The sequence below is a fragment of the Syngnathus scovelli genome, chromosome 3, assembly GCF_024217435.2.
Source record: "Syngnathus scovelli strain Florida chromosome 3, RoL_Ssco_1.2, whole genome shotgun sequence".
Classification (NCBI taxonomy): Eukaryota; Metazoa; Chordata; class Actinopteri; order Syngnathiformes; family Syngnathidae; genus Syngnathus; species Syngnathus scovelli.
The window spans coordinates 13,413,494-13,433,732 of record NC_090849.1 but is presented as its reverse complement, the minus strand read 5'-3'; the positions used below and the strand labels follow the sequence as shown (position 1 = coordinate 13,433,732).

At 41.6% G+C, this 20,239-nt stretch overlaps 3 protein-coding genes across 9 annotated transcripts; all 3 read left to right on the top strand.

Annotated features, from left to right (window-relative positions):
• Positions 1-1,496: 1,496 nt before the first annotated feature.
• On the top strand, positions 1,497-7,300 carry asphd2 (aspartate beta-hydroxylase domain containing 2). 5 transcript variants are annotated; one of them, XM_049763715.2, is made up of 5 exons: positions 1,497-1,625; positions 1,750-1,820; positions 3,731-4,905; positions 5,220-5,333; positions 5,459-7,300. In XM_049763715.2, exons 3-5 carry the CDS (start codon positions 4,047-4,049, stop codon positions 5,587-5,589), a joined length of 1,104 nt encoding a protein of 367 aa, XP_049619672.1. In that variant the 5' UTR covers positions 1,497-1,625; positions 1,750-1,820; positions 3,731-4,046; the 3' UTR covers positions 5,590-7,300. The 5 variants fall into 5 exon arrangements, with proteins under 5 accessions (XP_049619672.1, XP_049619673.1, XP_049619671.1 ...); XM_049763716.2 differs by having other exon boundaries at positions 1,501-1,820; positions 5,459-5,630; positions 5,719-7,300; XM_049763714.2 differs by having other exon boundaries at positions 1,502-1,820.
• A 1,518-nt stretch (positions 7,301-8,818) lies between these two features.
• Positions 8,819-13,618, top strand: cabp1a (calcium binding protein 1a). The gene is made up of 7 exons (XM_049762797.1): positions 8,819-9,654; positions 11,622-11,652; positions 11,753-11,896; positions 11,962-12,071; positions 12,159-12,233; positions 12,320-12,392; positions 12,483-13,618. Exons 1-7 carry the CDS (start codon positions 8,947-8,949, stop codon positions 12,506-12,508), a joined length of 1,167 nt encoding a protein of 388 aa, XP_049618754.1. The 5' UTR covers positions 8,819-8,946; the 3' UTR covers positions 12,509-13,618.
• Positions 13,619-14,469: 851 nt separating this feature from the next.
• On the top strand, positions 14,470-19,225 carry mlec (malectin). Of its 3 annotated transcripts, none has more exons than XM_049762801.2 (6): positions 14,470-14,862; positions 15,214-15,428; positions 16,386-16,564; positions 17,319-17,495; positions 18,457-18,514; positions 18,836-19,225. In XM_049762801.2, the coding sequence occupies exons 2-6, from the start codon at positions 15,227-15,229 to the stop codon at positions 19,078-19,080; spliced, it is 861 nt and encodes a 286-aa protein (XP_049618758.1). In that variant the 5' UTR covers positions 14,470-14,862; positions 15,214-15,226; the 3' UTR covers positions 19,081-19,225. The 3 variants fall into 3 exon arrangements, with proteins under 3 accessions (XP_049618758.1, XP_049618756.1, XP_049618757.1); XM_049762799.2 differs by having other exon boundaries at positions 14,472-14,862; positions 15,194-15,428; XM_049762800.2 differs by lacking the exon at positions 14,470-14,862 and adding an exon at positions 14,894-15,009 and having other exon boundaries at positions 15,194-15,428.
• Positions 19,226-20,239: the final 1,014 nt, after the last annotated feature.

Here is a 20,239-nt window from a genome sequence, read left to right as displayed (position 1 = left end):
TCCAGATTCAATTTATTGAATTTATTTTTTAAAAAACTAATAATGTTTTAAATTTGATTTAGTATGTATGTACATTTTTTTATTTCACTATTCTTTTTCTTTCTTTGTTACAACCATCCTTGTTTCAAGGATTCCCTGAGGTTATATCAAGATGATCTCAATCATTATTGTGGAAAAGCTCTTTTATGTTGGGGTGGTTGTAGTGATCTTGATAGCAGACAACCAAGGCTGACCTTCGACCCCTTTCTTCAAACAAAGCATAATGGTGGACACGAATGTCAAGAAGGACCACCTAAGCATCATTAGGTTCTTCTTTTGCATATTTAGAATGAATCAATTTAATTTTAAATTGTTCAGATCCAGTGGTTGCTTTTTTGCTTTAGTACCAATGGAAATCAAACTTTTGACCTTTGCCATATGTTTGGGGCCAGACAGGAATTTATGAAGGTCACAAACTATATGTGCTCGGATTTTAAGATCCCCATATAACCATTAGAGCTGTGGGTCGAGTGTCTTAAAAAGAAAATGTGTGCTGTGGAATATTATGTGGTACAAAATATTCGATTACTTCTAAATAATTACAGTATTATTCAAATGTTGTATGAACTCATAAAACAGTTTAGCTAAAATGCTCCAACTGCTGGTTAATTTTCTTTTGCTCACACACCAACGCGAAACACTCATAATCATCCAGCTACAAACATCTTGATTGACTGGCCTTTGACTCTACTTTAATCATTTCCTGTTTTGTGTTGTAATGATTTACGACTAAACATTACAAAGAGGAACAATTTAACTGGCGCCACGGTGGCTTTGTGTGGTACCGGGGGCTATGTAGAGTCTATTGATGTGGTGAACTGCAGAAAGACAACATCAAGATGTGCTCTGTCTTCCGTTACCATTGTAGAGCATCATGGGTAGTGTAGTTCACAGCTGTTTTCAAAAGGATGGCGGAGTCGTGAGCCTCACCGGAAAGGGAGTACATCAAATGATTGAAACAGATGAGGTCCGGATGTGGCAATATTTCACTTTCAAACTAAAACTTCCACTCAGAATGTATCAATGTATCACGACATCAACAACAGAAACATCTCTGACGCTTTTGTTGTGGTTTTGTTAAATCAAATAATATGTGTTCCATAGCTTTGATGACATTTCAAACTGACAAAAAAATATTTGAATTTAAAAAAAAAACATGCTACTACTTCATTTTTCTTGCTTGCTTTTCTTGTCAGATTACAAGTTACTTGTGTCAATATTGAGCAGTCGCTTAAACCCTTGAAAGCAATATTTGTAATAAAAGCCTGACTTGAAATTGTGAGTAATTATGGATAAAATAGTCAAGAGCTAACCACCCCCACCCCTTTTTTTTTTCTGAAAAGTCAGGCATAATATAATGTGAAATGAAATTGTAATGAATTTTGATCGCGCACTTACTGCAGCGTTATTTGTGGTAGGCGCAGTTTCATTTTGAAAGGCGTAACCGGACATAGTTACTCAGATTACTATTTTGTTGTCTTTACGATGGGTGTCTTACCCCAGCGAATCTTTTGTATTTACGACCAAATTGGCCTGTCAGCGGTTGTTCGCCACGACAGACACAAAGACAGGGTCTCAGATTGTCGGTAGGGCAGTGTATTTCATTTGATCAAACACAAGCGTAGTGTTTTCCCGATTTGGACTTGCATTTTGCGTTTTGATGTGTTTTTATGTTGCATATCCGTCTGCGTGCACTGCGCATCACCGCAGCTTGGCCAGGAAAGAACACCTGTGTGCCTTCTCTTCTGCTCTCCTGTAGTCACATTATGATTGTTGAGCAGGTATGGATGCACGATTCAATGTGTGTAACGGGAGGGGCAAAGAATAGACTGACGTCAACTCGAGTCTATGTGGTCAATGTGGCGATTATTTGTGCCGTTGTAGCTGCACTTCGAGTTCTGTGAGTATTTCATGCAGTGGTTGATGATACCAGCCAGTCTTCCCCCAAACGCAGTGGGTGTGTGAGGGCGGGATGCGGGGGCGTCTTAAAACTGTCAAACAGAATGCTGGAGGGGGGGCGAGGGGGATTTTTCCCAGGATTGCCCGACCATTTTTGGTGAGCCGTCTTGGCTGAGCTCTGATTACAGTTGACGCTATTCACTCCACGGGCTTTGGCTGTTGATTTATTATCGTATATATAATAACAACCATGTATATTCTTTGTTATGTCAAACAGAAATTACACAGACTTCATACACCGCTTAGTTTACCAATCTCTCTATGCATCTCCTTCTGAATCTGGGCATTTACATTGCTTATGTAATGTTATTGTGCTTGTGTGCGTGCCTATGTGCCACAAAAAAGGAAATACCTTGGTATAGATTTGTGTTAAATGCAGCTACTGACACATGCTTTTGTTTGGTGAGTCCACAAATGTGTAAATATATGGATGCACACTGTAAGAAAGGTTTTCATATTCCGTTTTTTATATACACAGTGACAGCATAGTGACCTAGTGGACAGCACTTTTGCTCCATCGCTCTTATTTTGGAGGTTCAAATCTCAGGTTCGGCCTTCCAACTAACATGCATGTTAGTTGATTTGAAGACTCAAAATTGTCCATGGCTGTTTTGTCAATACGTAGCCTGCACTTGGCTGGTGACCAGTCCGGGGTGTACATCGCCTCTCGCCAAAAAACAGTTGAACTGGGACTAGAAAATAAATTGATATGAACACACTTTATCGTGGGGCCCCCATTTTTTGTTCAGAATTACATACCATAATTCTGTATCACAGTGTCAAATGTGCTACTAGGTGATTGTGGAAGCCATTTGGAATGTGTGTGAAGATTATTTTTGTTTTATGACACAGTGTTCCCCTGTTTGACATAGCTTTCATAGAATACATACTGTGGTCATGGATCAATGTTTTTGAGTGGAAAACAAAATGCACAACATTTCAGAAGAAGCAAACAATAGAAGTGACACAGCTCAAAGACTGTGACTTGTGGTTGTTTTGATTTGTTTTTGGTTCTCTTCGGCATTCCCAGTTCCAGGAGGTTGGTATTGTTTCTGAAAAAGGCATTCTGGAAACAACGACCACATTAAAAGTTACTTTGGATTCCGTTCCCATTCTAGAGCTTAAACATCTTGAAATGCATGAATATTTTTAAGGTGCTGACCTCCGATTTGCTGGTTGAATTTTTTGTATTTGTTGCATTATATGATTTTTTTTTTCCCCCTTTGTATTTATTCCCTTCATACTTCTCACTAGAGTTGTGGAGATGGAGCCTATCCCAGTTGACTTTGGTTGAGTGACAGGGTACACCCTGGACTGGTCACCATCCAATCGCATGGCCCATATAGACAAATGACCTTTCAAATTCACACCAACTGCGGAACTGTGAAGCGGACGTGCTAACCAGACTCCCACCATTCCACCTCTGTTCGTGCTAAGAATTAAATTGATTGCATACCCTGCATTTGGCTGGCGACTGGTATACAAGTGACTCTAATTAGGCCAAGCACGATACTGAATGTTATTTTTGTTGTTAAGTTGTTGCATTCCACTACCAGTCACAATTTCCATATTTTGAGCTGATCTGGATCTGATGGGCAGACAGATGGATGGACAGATGGATGGACAGATGAAATATATGGAGAGAGAGAGGGATAAACAGTAGCAGTCTCCTGATGTCAGTTCCATCCTTGTTCTCATCATTTTGTTCTCTCCTTCTGTCCTTGTTTTTCAGAGAACAGATAACCCCGAGGCGCAGCGTCTGTCTTCATTTGTTTGATAGAACAGGAGAAGAAGCAGCGGAAACACCTCAAGCTTAAAAGCAAGCATGGAGAGAGCATCCCTCATTGCCAAGAGCTGAAATGTTAAGGTTGCAGACCGAGTGTGTCGGATTAAATCAGCAGACTGGTTGCTTTCAAGTGACGGACAGGAAGAGCTGCTTAACACAAAAGCCTTTGTGTGGTTTGATGCCGCTCCCAATCTCAGACGTGAACAAGACGTCCAGCATCTCCCCTCTTCTGTGAGATTGAGTCTTGTGCAGCAGAGCCCCTATGGAGTGGTCACTGGAGAGCGTGAGGGAGATGGTGGCTGGAGGGATGCAGTCTGTGAGAGAGTGTGAGATCTGTGCTTGTGCCACACTGGTGTGTGTCCTTCTGCTGTTCTTGTGGTACTGCTACAGGGTCGGCCGCGATCATAGCACCAGTCCGTTGCGAGGAAGGTATCTGAGCGGGCCCGGCAGGATCGGAGGGGTGGTGGGGGGCTTCATTGGCTCAGACTGTCGCAATAGGGGCAAACCCGGATCCATGTTAGAGGAGCAGAACGGCTTTGCTTTTTGCCAGTCGTCTGAGTGTTTCCGCTGCACCAGCGCTGGAGAAAGTCTCAACCAGAGGCTCTATCACAGCCTGCAGGAATACGCCAAACGTTACACCTGGTCAGGTATGGGCAGGGTGCACAAAGGAGTTCGCGACCAAGGCCGATACCTTAACAGCCGACCCACCATCCAGCGGCCTGAGGTCTTCTTCCTCCCTGACCTACCGTCAGCTCCTTTTTTCTCCAGGGAAATTCAGAGACATGATGTGGAACTCCTGGAGCAGAGCTTCCCAGCCCTTCTAGCTGAGTTTGAGAGCATCTACAATCAACCCCCCGCCCGCAGCGGCTCCCTGCTGCCACCGGGATGGAAAGCCAACAACACTCCTCGTGGCCAATGGTGGACCTATTATCTGGTCAACCAAGGCACCCCTCTGGTACTTAATGTCAGGAGGTGTCCACGGGCCTGGCGGGTGCTGGGCCAGCTGCGCACTTTCATCGCCAACAACATGTTCGGAAACGCCTGTTTCTCCGTGCTGTCGCCGGGAGCCCTCATCACCGAACATTACGGTCCCACAAACGTGCGTCTCCGCTGCCACCTGGGTAAGCGCAAAAATCGGATGAGCGAAAACGCTTACAGGCAAATGTGCAGTGTGGCCTCGCCGTACAACAGCAGCAAATTGTTTCACAAGGGGCACACAGGAAGTAGGTCGTACACAAGGAAATCCAAAGTACCCTCTCACTGCCCGATAGGCTTTTTTGAATTACGATATCACTTCAAATTTCACACAGTTTTGATTTTGTTTTTTACACTTTTGTAGTTGAAATCAAATTTTAGTTGTCTAGCCAAAGCACCAATGTAAAGTTCCCTTCACAATTGAATCACTGCATTTAATTTTATTTTTTTGTATTGGCAGGTCTCCGAGTGCCCCCCTCCTGTGAGCTTGTAGTTGGTGGAGAGCCCCAGTGCTGGTCTGAGGGCAGCTGTCTGCTTTTTGATGACTCTTTCCTCCACAGGGCCTTCCACGAGGGTAAGAAGGGCTTCAAATTTCATTTTTTTATCTCGACGCTTGATTGACCTAGAAATAGAAAATAAAGTCAACTCTAACTAAAAAGCAACAATGAAATGTTTTGACTTTCTGGATTATGTTTGCAGGGGGTCCAGAGGACGGCCTGAGGGTGGTCTTCATGGTGGACCTCTGGCACCCCAATGTGGCCGCCGCCGAGAGACAAGCTTTAGACTACATTTTCACCCCAGGCCGCTTAGAGGAGAAGGAAGGCAAATAAGTGAGCATATGTGAAAAATTATGTCCAACCAAGAGATAGAGGTGTGTGTCGCAGAACAAATATTCCTCTGCTTTCAAGACCAGCTCTCACATTCACTGTGTGGTTCATTTTCTTTCTTTTATCTCTCAGAGCTCAACTTGGGAAGCGACACAAATATTAGTCTGTGTCAAACACGTGTCAACAGCAAATTTTAATATTGTTAGAGTGAGTTCCAGCAGTGATTTGAACAGTGACAGCCGTTTTAGGAATTTCCCCTTTGTAGACCACTATACAAAGGATTTGAATAAAACAATCAGCCTGTGATGCTTTCAGTTCCATTTTAAGAAACATTAAGTTCTGTGTTGCGCTAACACATTTGTTACACACTGTCTATTTTGTAATGGACAGGTAAGCGCCCAGATCTAAACCCAGTCGTGTTTGTGGTTCACTTATTGATGGCAAAATTAAAGGCGAAAAGGGAAGGTGGCTCCTTTGAAAGTCTGGCAAAGAATCTCCAGAGAAGAAACTCTTGCTAATGTCCATTGTACCATCTGTTCTCATCTGTGCGGTACTACTATGGCAGTAATTACATGAATGTTTACATCGCAAATGCGGCTGTGGTCGTGACTCCTGTAATTGAGGTCACTTAATTGCACTCACAGTCCCCACCTACTTGTACAAGACATGGTTGAATAAGCACATTTCTTGTACGACTCGATCTGTGCAACCAGTTACAATGATGAGGACGTTTTTGTTAAATTTGGTAAGGTGTGGTAATTTGGATCTATTTGATATCACATTTGTATTCTTGTAAATACAGCGTGTGAGGGTTCAACCTAATTTGGGTGGAGAAAAACGGTCTATTGCTTATAACTATTGTGATGTCTTGAGTTAAATAATTTGATGGTCCAATCACTGTTCGTTGCAATTTACTGATTCTGTAAAATAATTTTCAAGTTGCTCTGCTGCTGTTCTTAAGATATTTGATTTGATGCATGACCTGCAAACCATGGATACGTTTATCTAACCCGAATCCGTATTTACACACATCATGAAGTATGCGTGCTGTTTCAAAGGGCCTTTTTATTTTGCACATGAAAAGTAATGTCAAGCAGCTTTGCGTGTTGTTTGCAATCTAACACTGATGTTTACAATGTCTAAGAACAATGGCACTCACATTGAGCTGTCTGTTTTTAAATTTTGATTTAGGGGTGACGGTCGTCAACATGAAGAAGAGCATAAATATTATGGCTTGTTTAGATTTCACGGTGGAATAACAACATTGTGGTTACATTTGGATTAGAGACTGTAACAAACTTTTAACTCGCTTGTAGATGCTACAGCGACCTCTGCTGTCTGAATTGATAATTACAGGACACTGGTGCCTATAATGCTTTTGCCACCCGCGTGGCATGGAACTACAAAGAAAAACAATTTAAAGGACTTGGACATGTTGAGGTGATAGTTCGTAATGCTATTTTGTGATCTTAGATGGATAGGACAGTGACAGTGCCTTCAAAAGTCTTTACAAACAACTTTTGAACTTTAGTATGTCGTATGTTGTTTTTCTGTGGTGAATTTGAGCTAACAAAGGTTTGGTGGAAATAACCATCTGTGAACCATCAAAAATGTGTGTGTTTTTTTTTTAAATTGTATTAAAATATTCCCATTATGTTGCTTCCTTGTGTATATTTTCAAGTGTTTCTGCACATGTAATAAATGGTCAACAACATTTTTGGTGCTGGTGCTTTCCTAAAAGTCACTTAATAACTTAAAATTATGAGAAACATTAAAATCACTGCTAAAAATCATCGTTTTTTCATAGTCATTTGAATTATATATATTTTTAGTTTATATAGTATATATAAATATATATATTATATTTATATATATATAAATATGTATGCATTATATAAATTATATATATATATACATATATAAATATATATATAATATATATATTATATTTATATAATATATATTATATTATATATATTATATTTATATATATATATATATATATATATATATATATATATATATATATATATATATATATATATTTATTTATTTATTTTGGGTTGTTTTTAACCCAACAACCCAATTTGGGTTAAAAATTGGACCGACCCAGCGAGATATGGGTCAATTTGATCCAACTTCCTGTTGGTTGTAACACCCTAAAGAAACTGGAAGGAGGCTGGTTTAAAGATAACATGAAAGAACTACCCGGAAATAAATAAATAACAAAGTAAAATAAGAATATAAAGTAATATACTGCAAATAAAAGTAAACGCGTTTGTTTGTGCTGCGTACCCGTTGGCTTCTTGGTGGCAGTATGAAGCCGTGTACAATGAGAAGAGCAGAAAAAGCATGTTGGGATTGAACTTTATTTACATGCTTTGTTTTTCATAGATTAGGACGAATACTATGTGTCTTAATATAATAACTCATCCTTACTTCTTATCTATTAGGATGAATGTCATCATGATTACTTTGCCAATACACCGATCCATCCATTCACTTTCCCACTTTTCCTCACTAGTTACTCGAGCCTCTCCCTGCTGTCTTTGGGCCCAAAGGCTGGGTACACTGAACTGCTTAGTGCCAATAAATTGTATGGACAGTGGATGGTGGGAAAATTGTTTTATATCGTGAAATTATAATCCATGCATTTATTTTTTATTTTATTTTCTCTAATAATTACAATTATTATACATTTGGAAATTATTTGTTAAAATGTGAAATAACAAATGAATAAATACATTTGAATTAACCAAACTTTGGGTGGGAAATTGGCTAAATGTTGCAAATGTCACTGCTGGTCTCTTTTTCAGTGGACCAGATTAAAAACGGAAAATCTGTGGTCCTCGGGCCGCACTTTGACGACCTCACAACTACAGGGACTAAAATAACACTGGTCAACAGCAACATTTAATTAGAGATGGCTTGTGTGTCTCTAAACGTATTTTGATGTAGATTTGTTTAAATGTTACCTTTTTTTCCAAGCACACAAGATATTATTATTATGCTTAAGCTTTTTACAGGAAAAAACGATGACACAAATGGCACCCAAAAAAAATATTGAGAAAATTTGCATCTCTGATTCTCAAAATTAGTACAAAAAAAATGTGTTGGCCAATGTAATCAACCAAAGTTATCGTGTCAAAGACAACAATAAAAGATCGTTATGAGGCTGTGCTGTGAATAATATTCATGTGCTCTCTGGACCTGTTAGCTTGCCATACACGTGTGCCACGCATACACGAGCAGGTGCTGCTACATATCGCGAGCAGGAGAAAACTGGTTGACAATGGAAAGGAAAGGACGCGTGATGTCGACAATCAACCCACCGACACACACCAGAGCAGATCCGCAGCAATGAGCTCCTCCTTTCCAACATCGGACTCCACGACCTCATTGCTTAAAACGTCCTCGAGAAGATCCACGCACGTCCACGAACGCACGGCAGAGAGTCGGAGAAGTCATCAGCACCATCACCACCGTCCCGCCGCTGCGCTCCAAAGCAATGGAACCGCCGAGGAGGCTTTCTTGTCGGCAGAGAGCGACGTCAGCGCCCGGAGACCGCTGTGCCACCCTTCGCTCTCTGGCAACCGGGACAGAGTTGAATCCACGCGGGTCAAGTGTCGAACCCTCGCGTCTGACAGTCACCTCCCGGACCCGGCAGAGCCTGATGGTGAAGCCGGACGTAGCGTGAAGGAACGCGGCACACACCGACACCACCGCCGCAGGAAGCACAATCGCGAGGAGCGAGCGCCTGAGACTGGAGCCCCCGAACCAGAGCCACCTCCACAGCCGCAGCATCGCCGTCGTTGCTGCGCACGCCCTCTCCCGAGGATGTCTTCGCCCTCGGATAGCCATGACGACAGAACTCCCCTGTGCGAACCTCAGGACCAGAAGAGGGCCAGTTTGACCAAAGGTGGCGGCCAGGCCAGTAGGTCCTCGCCGTCCGCCATCTCTCCGGTGCCGCTGTCCAGCAGCTCCTCTCGCCGCTCGCGGAGGTCCAGCGCTGCTTCTTCTGTCTCGGATGTCAACCTGCGTACTGTCCTCAATTCACTTTTTGGCCAGGTAAGACCTCCTTGAATGAAGTATTGTTTACATACATTTGTTGGACCAAATCACTCATTGTACTACATTTGAAAATCCAGTAACGCAGAGTACTTCGTCACCGGACTTTTAGTAGATTTGACCTTTATTCGTACTTTTACAGTATTTGTAAATAATGTCAATTTTTTTCTTCAGGATACTACCAAGCACCAAATTAACCACACAGGTAGTGTCTTGAACTGAACTGTGACTTCAGATTTCACACACATTTAGGTTTTGTCAATATGTACATGTGCATTTACACAATCAGTGAATACATTCTTCCATCATCCGAACTCCTTCTCCTCACGAGAGTTGCGGGCTCAAAGAATGCAGTTCTACCGTTTTTGGACAGACGATAGGCGATCCTTGTGCAAATTCCTTTCTTATGTAATATATCCTCCTACAGACCTTCTCAATGAGTGCTCTTCCTTTTTGAAGTGGATTGTGCTGGGGGAGATGAAATGTTACCGTTGAGGTGGATGTGGCCAGATTTAACTTCCTGCATGATTTATGGGGAAGTCCGTATGTGGAGAAGTGATTTGAAAATGTCGCGGGCTCCATTTTGAGCACTTTTTCTATCGAGGGTAATTTTACTCATTCTGGCTCACGGAGCTTCTATCTATTTATGCTTTATTTATTAGTTTCAGAGAAAAACTGTTGATTTAAGAAGTCAGTCCCATTCCCATGTTATAATTTCCTCCCATTTAGGTATGAAGACATGTGCAGGCACCTTTATTAATCTGTGTAATCATTACATTCATAATAAATCAGTGTTGTGTTTTGGTTCCATGTGGCTGACATGTAACGCGGTCTAGCACTGCAGCGTGTACAATTTCGATGCATGTGCTGCTTTCACACGGCTGTAGGTCAGTGTGACCTTGTATCTTCCTGCAGAGGGCAGAGGATGACACGTGGGGGGTAGGACGCAAGTAACATGATGCATGACATGTAAATCAAATGGACCATTTTTGAGGGCAAATAGACCCAGCCAAGAGAATGAATTAATTCTAAAAACTGATTGCCAGAGCCTTGGAACATGTCACAATACAATATGTTTATGCAAGCATTTTGAGGCACTGTCGTTTGGAAACTAAATTTGTGGTGTTATGGGAAAAAATGCAGAATAAAAATAATGCACTGTGGACATGATAATAAAAAAAAAACAATTATGGATAAACAATGTTTAGTCATGGAACTTTCAAATGCATTGATATAATGTTGGCCTGTTTTTTGGGGGGTTTTTTTTACTTGCACATGCGCAAGTCAATACTGAAAAAAAATTTTTTGCTGCATTTAGCCTACATTCAAATGTATTTGCATGTACGTTTGAACTTTGTTTGTCCAAAAATTGTTCACTCCACACTGGCAGTTGCACGCTTCCGTACAAATACATAACAAAACACAAAGCCATAATTTGTGACTTCATGACATGTTTATACATCCTCTTCCATTGTCACATGACTGCGTGAATACAGTTGGCTTGTGAGCAAGTAGAGAACTGTCACTGAATGTGCTGATGTTTGATGACCTGACAGCCACGGTGACAGGAAGTGCTGAGAATACATATTCAATCGTCTGCTTGTGTGATTTGCGTCCTTGCGTCGTAGCTGTTTCCAGCTCCCTCTGTCTCTGACGTCAAGACACAATGTTGTGTTTAGACTCCACACTCCTTCTGCTGTTAACCCCTGAAGCTTCTGGGATATGTCTGCCTGCGTCTCTGCCCTTTAAAGGTTTCGTTAATTCTAAGCATTGAGCGGGGGGGGGGGGGGGGGGGGGGTAGCATACGTTCACATTCTTTTGCTAGCACGAGCACAGTGAGCAAAAAAGACCAATTAGTTTCTACTGTTTGATGTTTCCACCAGTAGGTTCATGGAGATCACGGCTGCATCAGTCATGTTTTGTTTGTTACTTGTACTGACAAGTGATTTATTGTGTTTTCTCACTAGGACAGAGAGCTACGTCCAGAGGAAATGGATGGTAAGTTGATTTTGCCTCAACAATGAGTCACCCAGAACAAATAAACAAGGCGTGAAATAAGAGCATTGGACACTTTTGCACATTTGTCTTTGCTCAACAGAGTTGCGGGATGCATTTAAAGAGTTTGACAAGGACAAGGATGGTTTTATCAGCTGTAAAGACCTTGGAAACTGCATGAGAACGATGGGATACATGCCCACTGAAATGGAGCTGATCGAATTGAGCCAGCAGATAAATATGAACTGTAAGTGTTATTTCTTAGTTGCTCTCAAATCATAGTTGTAGTGATTTTATGTTATTTTTCTTCAGTGGGCGGTCATGTGGATTTTGAGGATTTTGTAGAATTGATGGGTCCAAAACTCCTTGCCGAAACTGCAGACATGATAGGAATTAAGGAATTAAAAGATGCCTTTAGAGAAGTAAGAATGTCTCTTTGATACAGTACATTTGTACATGTCTGTGCGTGTGCTCAAATATGCGTTCTCTTACATTCTCCGCTCTGTTAGTTTGACACAAATGGTGACGGTGCCATAAGTACATCTGAGCTGCGAGATGCAATGCGTAAGCTTCTGGGCCATCAGGTAATACTTGCGTCACATCTGCAAGAAGATGGACTCTTCTTTTTAGAGATGTCCACCGTGCAATTTTGCTCGCCTTGCTTCTGCAGGTGGGTCTGAATGAAGTGGAGGATATTCTACGGGAGGTTGATTTGAATGGGGACGGGCTTGTTGACTTTGAAGGTAAAAGCACTTTGTTGAAATATTCATAGTCGATGATGCAATTGATGCACTGCTGCTGACAATATGAGTTTTCCACTCTCTCCTCTGCAGAGTTTGTCCGAATGATGTCTCGTTGAGATTGCTAAATGAGCCGTCTTGAATGTGAAGCTTCAACCCTCGCCGTACTTGAGCAAGTAGAAAAGAGAACTTGTTAAGATTTCTGAGCCATTCAAAATTTTGACTGACACTGGAATTTCAACTCCTTGGATGTTCTGGAGCAAAGGGTCACATCAAGCTTTCAATCAATAAGTGTTCTTCCTGAAATGTCTCCAGTCCAACTGAGGCAGAACTTGCTGTAGCCTAGCTGACGATTGTACATTTCTTTTTGCACTTTAACTTTCAAGTATTAACGTCCTGTGTGCGTTGGTTGCTGTCTCCTTTCCTACATGGGGACATTATGAAATATCTTGCAAAATCTTGCCTTCGACTATAGGTTAGATGAAGTCAGGATGTGAAAATTATTGCTTGTAGATACGACTTAAAGACTGAGTGCACTGTTAAGCGTTTTCACACTTGATGTATAGATCATTGTTCAATGAAATAATGTATATTTGAGATGTCCTTTCTCTGACATTGGTGCCCCACTTGGGAGCTCCTGTAGCAATACTACATCTATATCAGACCTGTGTGTGACCAGCTGTCATTTGTACCTGTTCCTGTCTAGCGCGATAACATCTCTCAGACGGCCACATGAAATGTACAAAAAACGAACCGTTACCTACTTCTCATGAGTGTTATTCTTGCAATCAGACCGCAAAGCAGTTGATATAACATTCAGTACCTCTCGGTTCTTGACTTTCAAATCGATTTCCTGTAAAAGCTGAAATCTCGACAACCAAAGTTCCAGCTGTCTACATTCTGCTGTGGTTTTCAGCATGTGCCACAGTATATTTGGAACTGTTTCCCATCACAGTGTTTTCATGCTCACAGGCTCAAAGTCACTGAGTTGCCAATCTAGCTTCACTCACATAATGTTGGAATGACGTGTGAGTATTATTTGCAGTGAATGTCAATGTCAATATGATTGTAATCGTGGTAAAGTCTCGCAAATCTGTGTTGTTGAAGCAAATTCTATGCATGCCAAAGAGAGAATTCTGTTCTGTATGCACATTTCAACTTTGGGCTCACAGAATAAATATTTTGCCAAGTGCAGTGTGCAAAATAAATGTCATTATATTGCAGTCCTATTTTATGGGTGCATTTGTGATTGTGAGATATAATAATACCTTTTCCTTTATCTTAAATTATACATACAGTTGTCACAACTGAGTTGTGCTGTATAGGTTTGCTAATTTGAAAATGGAATAATCTTTTAACTAGTCACTCATCTTCAGCAAGAACAGTGCAGACCTCCACCAACAAATTTCATCTGAAGTCATACCAACATCTGAAACCTGCATCTTTTTCCTTGGTCCCATGAGAAGTCGTGAATGAAGTTTACCAATCAAAATTTTGATTTAAGCATCCATTTTAAAACAAATTACACTCCTCTTAAATTTCCAAGTCCCAAGTGCAGCCAAAGGTGCAATCTGGTTAATTACTAAGCCTGAGGTGCTACAAATTTTGATATACGTACATTTTTTTCATCATAAACATCATAAATGTCCCAAATGTGAAATGTTGCCTGTTTAGTTATATGTAGTACATTTGCTTTGAGGTCAGATGCCATTTTGGAGAAAGGTGTATCCGGGAAAGTAACAAATGTTTACACAAAGTATTAACTCTGTTAAACCAGTGTCACTGATGTGAGCTAGTCATCTTTCATTACTTTGCCCTGTGTTTGCTTCATTATAAGGTTGACGGCCAACGATCTGTTTAATAAAACTCAACGCCGGTGAAGGACCTGTCATCTATGGAGCTGATTCAAATGTTACCATAGTTACCCTTTTGCTCGCTCCAATTTGCCTGACCCTCTTGTGTAGCGAGCTGCGTTGGACTCACATGATTGGACAAGAGCTCAACCGGCACGAAGGTACCAAATCGGAAAAGGGGGCGTGGTGGATACGTCAAGGCCACGCGTATATTTCTGGATGATCTTTTGCCACTTAAGAAGTCATTCGGGAAACATATTTTTTACCGTATGAGTACGCATAAGGATGTATACATTTAGAAAAGATGCCTCGCGTTTCATGTTCGATCGTAGCCATGAAGGACGTCGATGAGCCAGCCAGCCGATGAAATGCGGGAGGATGCGATTGGTCAAAATATATGTCACTCATCCCCTGTGTTACGTTGCACTGCAGCGAGGAGCAAGTGTAGATACACAGTACACGCTTTGAATGAAAGTCGTCAAGGGTTCCAGATTTGAGACCTCCACCATCTGACAATATACAAACACTGCCATCATTGAAATTATTTGTCAGCCTATGTATTCAGTCTGACTGCAAAACTTGTTCTAGACATTCACTTTGACAACGTTTCCAAGGAGAAGGTAAGACACATGTTAGCCGCACTCCAGTAGACCACGTATTTCTGGTTAGGCAGGTACGTTTGCTAGCTGGCGTAACCGGCGACAGTTGCTCTATATTAATTACTATAGCAATCCCAATACCGGCCTGCATATAAAGTGCGTCTTAAGGTATGAACGTATGCATCTTTGTTTTTAGTGACGCTAATTGCAGTCGTGAGTTCTTTGTTGCTACCGCTAGCATGCTGGCTAGCTCACTCCTATCATATTGCATGTCATCACGTCAGCTTGCTAGCTCACTTTGCATAACTTGCTAATCTCGCACGTTATTGAATGAAACTGTGCCCCTTGACAGTGCCCGTCTCTGTGTCGAAGAGTGTGTGTGGCGATGCAGCGGCTCACGGCGCAGCTCTTCGCCGGGCTGGTTGCCGCGGTGCTGTCCGTGCTGTTTGTGCAGTGTTGGGCGGACGGCGGCGGCCCCAGCCTCTCCGAAAGGGTGATCTGGGCTGTCAATGCCGGAGGGGAGTCGCACGTCGACGTGCACGGTATTCACTTCAAAAAGGACCCTTTAGAAGGCAAGCTCGGTAAAGGTGAGTAAATGATTTATGATGAACCCACATGCTCAAGAGTAACATAATGAAACCAGTGCAAATAAAGCAATGAAGTCAAAGTTAAATATTGGTAAAAATAAAACACCACTGGTTTATGTTAAATATTGGTAAAAATAAAACACCACTGGTTTGCACTGTTAAGGTGGTTGTCAGGGCCATAAATATTCTCATTTTTTTTCTCTAGTTACCACCGCAACTGATTTGTAAGGCAGCAAATAAGATGTATATATTAACTGCAGCCGTTCAGCTTTGATTTGAAGTGATGTACCTCCAAATCAAATGAATGGTGTAGAAATTACAATATTTTCTATATGGGCCACCTACTTTTTAAGGAACCAAAAACTAGTTGCTTCTCAGCCCGTCGACGGTCAGGTGGGTATATAAGGCTGCCAATGGAACTGGTTTCCTGGTATTTTTCAGACCAAAAGAAGATACTGGGTTTTCCAACTCATGGCAGATTTTGTGCGTTCAAGAGCGTAGTAGATTTGTACACTTGGCATCTTTTAAATTTGTGTAAAAATAAGGAAGTGGGGACAGAGAATGAATGAATCCACCTGACAGCAATCTTGACCTTTCTCTGCATCACCTTCAGAAGTTTACTACTTCTGCTATCTCCCCCACTAACCCCACAAGCAGCCTTGGCAGCCTGCCAATCCTTCATTACACTGCAGTTTGTAGTTAAGCCTTGACGGTTATCAACTTCATACCGTAAATCCTCCACCAACACGGTCCCTAAAATATGCAACAAAATGTGGCGCAAACTATGTGTTAGCTCACCATTTGAGGCAGAACGGTTACAGCAAATACATGGTCAAGTCAGGGCTAGCATACTAGCAAAGTGGCATTTCTATCGATTCAAAGTGTCCGCTTGTTCCATGAATTGCAGCCCTGAGTGATTGTTTCTACGTGCAAATGTGCTTTCATTTGTCTTCGTAGCGTCTGATTATGGGATGCGTCTGCCGATCCTTCGCTCCAGTCCTGAGGATCAGGTTCTCTACCAGACCGAGCGCTACAATGAAGACACTTTTGGATATGACATCCCAATACGTGAGGAAGGCGACTATATACTCGTAATGAAGTATGCAGAGGTTTACTTTGCTCAGTCTCAGCAAAAGGTAACCATGAAGCCATTACACTGGTCAACAAATGACTATTTCTTTAAATCAATGACATTTTTGTGCTGATTCCAAATGTGCCCTCATTTTTTTTGTCTAGCGCATCAGGTTTTTGTAATGATGATCATAAAATGGAATTATCTATTTAATGATATTTCTAAATTAAAGGAACATCAGAAATGGTCTTTCCAATATATTCCCTGAACCCCTCAATAGTCTAAACACAGAATTCTATTAAATATTGCTTTCTTAATCTAGATTAAGACCCCTTTTATTTTTATTATTATTTTTTTTTATAAATACATCCATCTCAGAGGTGGCCGTTTTGTTTTGCATTGCCATTTGCTGTCGACTGAAAAGGGGGGACATCACAATGTCGACAGGCTCAGGTAACAACAGTCAAGACTGACCTGTTTTCTGGGTTTGGTTCGGTGAGCCCTTTCGCACTGATGTCATTTTCACTCGACAGCAAGTGGCAATACATCAATTAATGACAACTGGTGTTTTTCTGCTGAATTCATCGTCGTAATTTTTATATTCATTGCTGTGAATTACAACGCATTGTAAAATTTGTATTGTGCAGGCTTTTATTGATCAAACCATAAAATGAAAATATAAAAAAATCCTGATGTGCTAGAAAAAAAAAGAACATTTTAAATACGTTCAAGGCACACACAGACTGTCTCTGATTAAAATTTGCTGCTGACCGATATTATTAACAATATGTACCCAAATGCACATTGCGGTTTAACAGGTATTCGACGTTCGACTAAACGGCCACGTGGTGGTGAAGGACCTGGACATCTTTGATCGAGTGGGTCACAGTACCGCACACGATGAAATTGTGGCGTTCTCCATTCGACGCGGCAAACTGAGTGTTCAAGGAGAGGTGTCGACATTTAACGGCAAGCTCACGGTGGAGTTTGTAAAGGTAAGTTTAACGTGACCTGCCACTCTTGGAAAATGAGGTTTGTGCGGTGGTAGTGTGACTTAACATTGTTTCATTTTCCCCTTTGAAATAACTTGAAACGCTTTATTCGGTTCCAGCCATCTAAAAAAAATAATAATAAAGGAGAGAATTTATTCAATCTATTGGTTTCGTAAAGTGTAGTTACTGTATGTATTTATTGTTCACTTTTAAGGGCTGTGGCCTAGTGTGGAATTCATGTTTGTGCTACTCAACAAGACTCAAAATACCTTTAGTAACTAACTCCTTGCGCACATGTTCAGACAGACATTACCTTCATGGCCTGCTTGTGGCCAGAGGCTCATTTACATGAGACATGACCTCAAAACGTGTTAATGTCAGAGATTTCTAAAAAGTGTGCTGTAGTTCTTAATCCTTTGTGTATTTTGAAAAATATAATTTATGACATTGAATAGGATCCATTGTCAGAACTGTAATGGTGAGTGCGCTGTTGCTATCTGTCGCACTTGCAATTCGAGTAAGCATGTCTTTATTTGTGGCCCATACGCATACGCGGCTAATCTTAGCACTCAAGAGAGAGAGCCTTTAAGTTTATGTGACAAATGGTGTCCAGCTTGCATGAGGCTTCATGTTTAAAACGGTATGTGTGATCGGCCAACAAATGCAGAAGTTTTAGCTCGGTCGGTCGCACGACGGCGGCATAAAGTAAAGCCTCTGTTCTTGCCATGCGCTGATAACTTGTGGAGTTGTTGAAATTTTAATATTACCTTCATTGACTTCAGTCTCACTGTGTGGGTCAACCGTTCATCAATTACATTGCTAAAGGTGTTAGGCTATCAAATCCTGATTGTTTCATCTTTTATTCATATAAAGGTCATCTTTCTGTGGAGCTGTCTGTCATTTGAAACTACTTGACAAGTGATTTCTCTTGAGCAAACATGTTGGACCTTTTTCTATATTCCAGGGCTACTATGATAACCCCAAGGTCTGCGCGCTCTATGTAATGAAGGGAACACCAGAAGGTAGTTTTCTTGGGATTCATATCTAAATGGGTTTTTTTTTCTGTTGATTGTACACACGGAGACAATTGTTGGCACCCTTCTAGAGGAAAACCAACACTGGTTTCAGAGGTAACTTGAATCTGACACAAGTAATAATCAGTACAACTGTAATGAAAATGTTCTTAGTGTGAAAACTTTTTTTTCCTCAATTTATTTCATTAGAGGGGTACCAAAAATTTTGCCCACGTGTGTACTTCGTCCCTCAAAGTGAAATTTCACTCCTCCCGAAACTGCCACAGAATGAACCTCACTTTTCTGTGGCGCTCCTTTTCTTGTGAAAAGATGTACCGAAACTCCAGCCTCACCCTGGCTTGGAAAAGCATGACGAAGAGGAGGAAGAAGAGGAAGACAGTGATGGAGGAGACGACGTGGGCAAGAAGAAGCTCCCACCAGATTCCAAGCCCCGGGTCCAATCGGGACCCCGAACGCCGAACCCTTACGCTGCCGACAACAGCAGCCTCATGTTCCCCATCCTGGTGGCATTCGGCGTCTTCATCCCCACTTTGTTCTGCCTTTGTCGGCTGTGAGACGACTGAACGGACACGAGACTATGAGGGGAGGGCGGGGGTTTTGAGGAGGTCAAACCTACACACGACTCGGAGGAAATACAGACCACGGAGGACATTAAGACCGCAAGTGCAGGAGGATGGCGAGCAGAGTGAATGTTTGCCTTCCACCTTCTGCTCTCTGCTTTGAACGACATGCTTCATCCATTTCATATCCTGGATGAAGTCTTTGGCCGCTGTACCAACTTTTTAGAATTTTGCACGCAGCGTGGGGAAAGAAACACTTTAGTCTGACACACATCATCTGGCCACACATGAGATTAGGAACAGGCTCCATATGGAATAAACCACAAAATGAACTATGGGAATACAGCCACCATCTTTTTTGCAACTTGCCTTTCTGTCAACTTAGTTCATTGTACACGTGGCGTCGTCTTAACATGAAGCGTTTGAGCATTTATTCAATAGTCTTATTATCCATATACTGGTACGCTCTTTGTCCTCACTAGTAAGACAGTCCAGTCTAATTAACCATTTTCCTACTACTGCCTTTGACTACAACTAGTAGGACTACTACATGTTTCATCTAGTGGGCATTTGAGTCCAGGAGGCTTCTAGTGTGTGACATGCCTACTCGTTGGACGGAGGGGTGTTACTAGTAAACCACGAATTGACTAGAAAGGTTTAACTGTATACAAATAGGCCAAAAGTGACAGATGCCTGTGAGTGGGGAAATAAAAATTGCTAGTAAGGATGCATACTGCGTCTACTTGGATATTATAACTATCAAAGATATGGACTACGTGTAAATGTTCAAACAACTTTACATAAGATGGAGACCTCAAGAGTGTCCCAGTCACGCTAGTTGGAATGGATTTGAAAAGGTCTGTGGGAACCCGTCACCTGGTCCTTTAATCTTTAAAGCTCGGAATAACATACTAACTGTAACTATCAGTGGACTGCATATTCTAAGTTGAGCTATTTAATAAGATGGGCACAGGAACATGGAGACATTTTCTGCAAATTTGCAAGGTTTAATCTGTTCAAAATGGTTCCCGGAGGCACCCCCACACAGGAGGGCAGATCTTTTAGCCTGTGTGATGATGTGTGACTCCACAGTCAACTGGTTCCAAGTAGATGTGTGGCGCTAAGGGTGCCATAAATAAATTGCAGAGCCAGA

Excerpts from the sequence above, each read along its gene's own strand:
- asphd2 (XM_049763715.2), top strand. The coding sequence starts at position 4,047 with ATGGAGTGGTCACTGGAGAGCGTGAGGGAGATGGTGGCTGGAGGGATG. Across the intron at positions 4,906-5,219 it reads GCGTCTCCGCTGCCACCTGG|GTCTCCGAGTGCCCCCCTCC; the intron begins GTAAGCGCAAAA and ends TTGTATTGGCAG. Across the intron at positions 5,334-5,458 it reads CCACAGGGCCTTCCACGAGG|GGGGTCCAGAGGACGGCCTG; the intron begins GTAAGAAGGGCT and ends TTATGTTTGCAG.
- mlec (XM_049762801.2), top strand. The coding sequence starts at position 15,227 with ATGCAGCGGCTCACGGCGCAGCTCTTCGCCGGGCTGGTTGCCGCGGTG. Across the intron at positions 15,429-16,385 it reads AGAAGGCAAGCTCGGTAAAG|CGTCTGATTATGGGATGCGT; the intron begins GTGAGTAAATGA and ends TTGTCTTCGTAG. Across the intron at positions 17,496-18,456 it reads TCACGGTGGAGTTTGTAAAG|GGCTACTATGATAACCCCAA; the intron begins GTAAGTTTAACG and ends TCTATATTCCAG.
- cabp1a (XM_049762797.1), top strand. The coding sequence starts at position 8,947 with ATGAGCTCCTCCTTTCCAACATCGGACTCCACGACCTCATTGCTTAAA. Across the intron at positions 12,072-12,158 it reads TAAAAGATGCCTTTAGAGAA|TTTGACACAAATGGTGACGG; the intron begins GTAAGAATGTCT and ends CCGCTCTGTTAG. Across the intron at positions 12,234-12,319 it reads GTAAGCTTCTGGGCCATCAG|GTGGGTCTGAATGAAGTGGA; the intron begins GTAATACTTGCG and ends TTGCTTCTGCAG.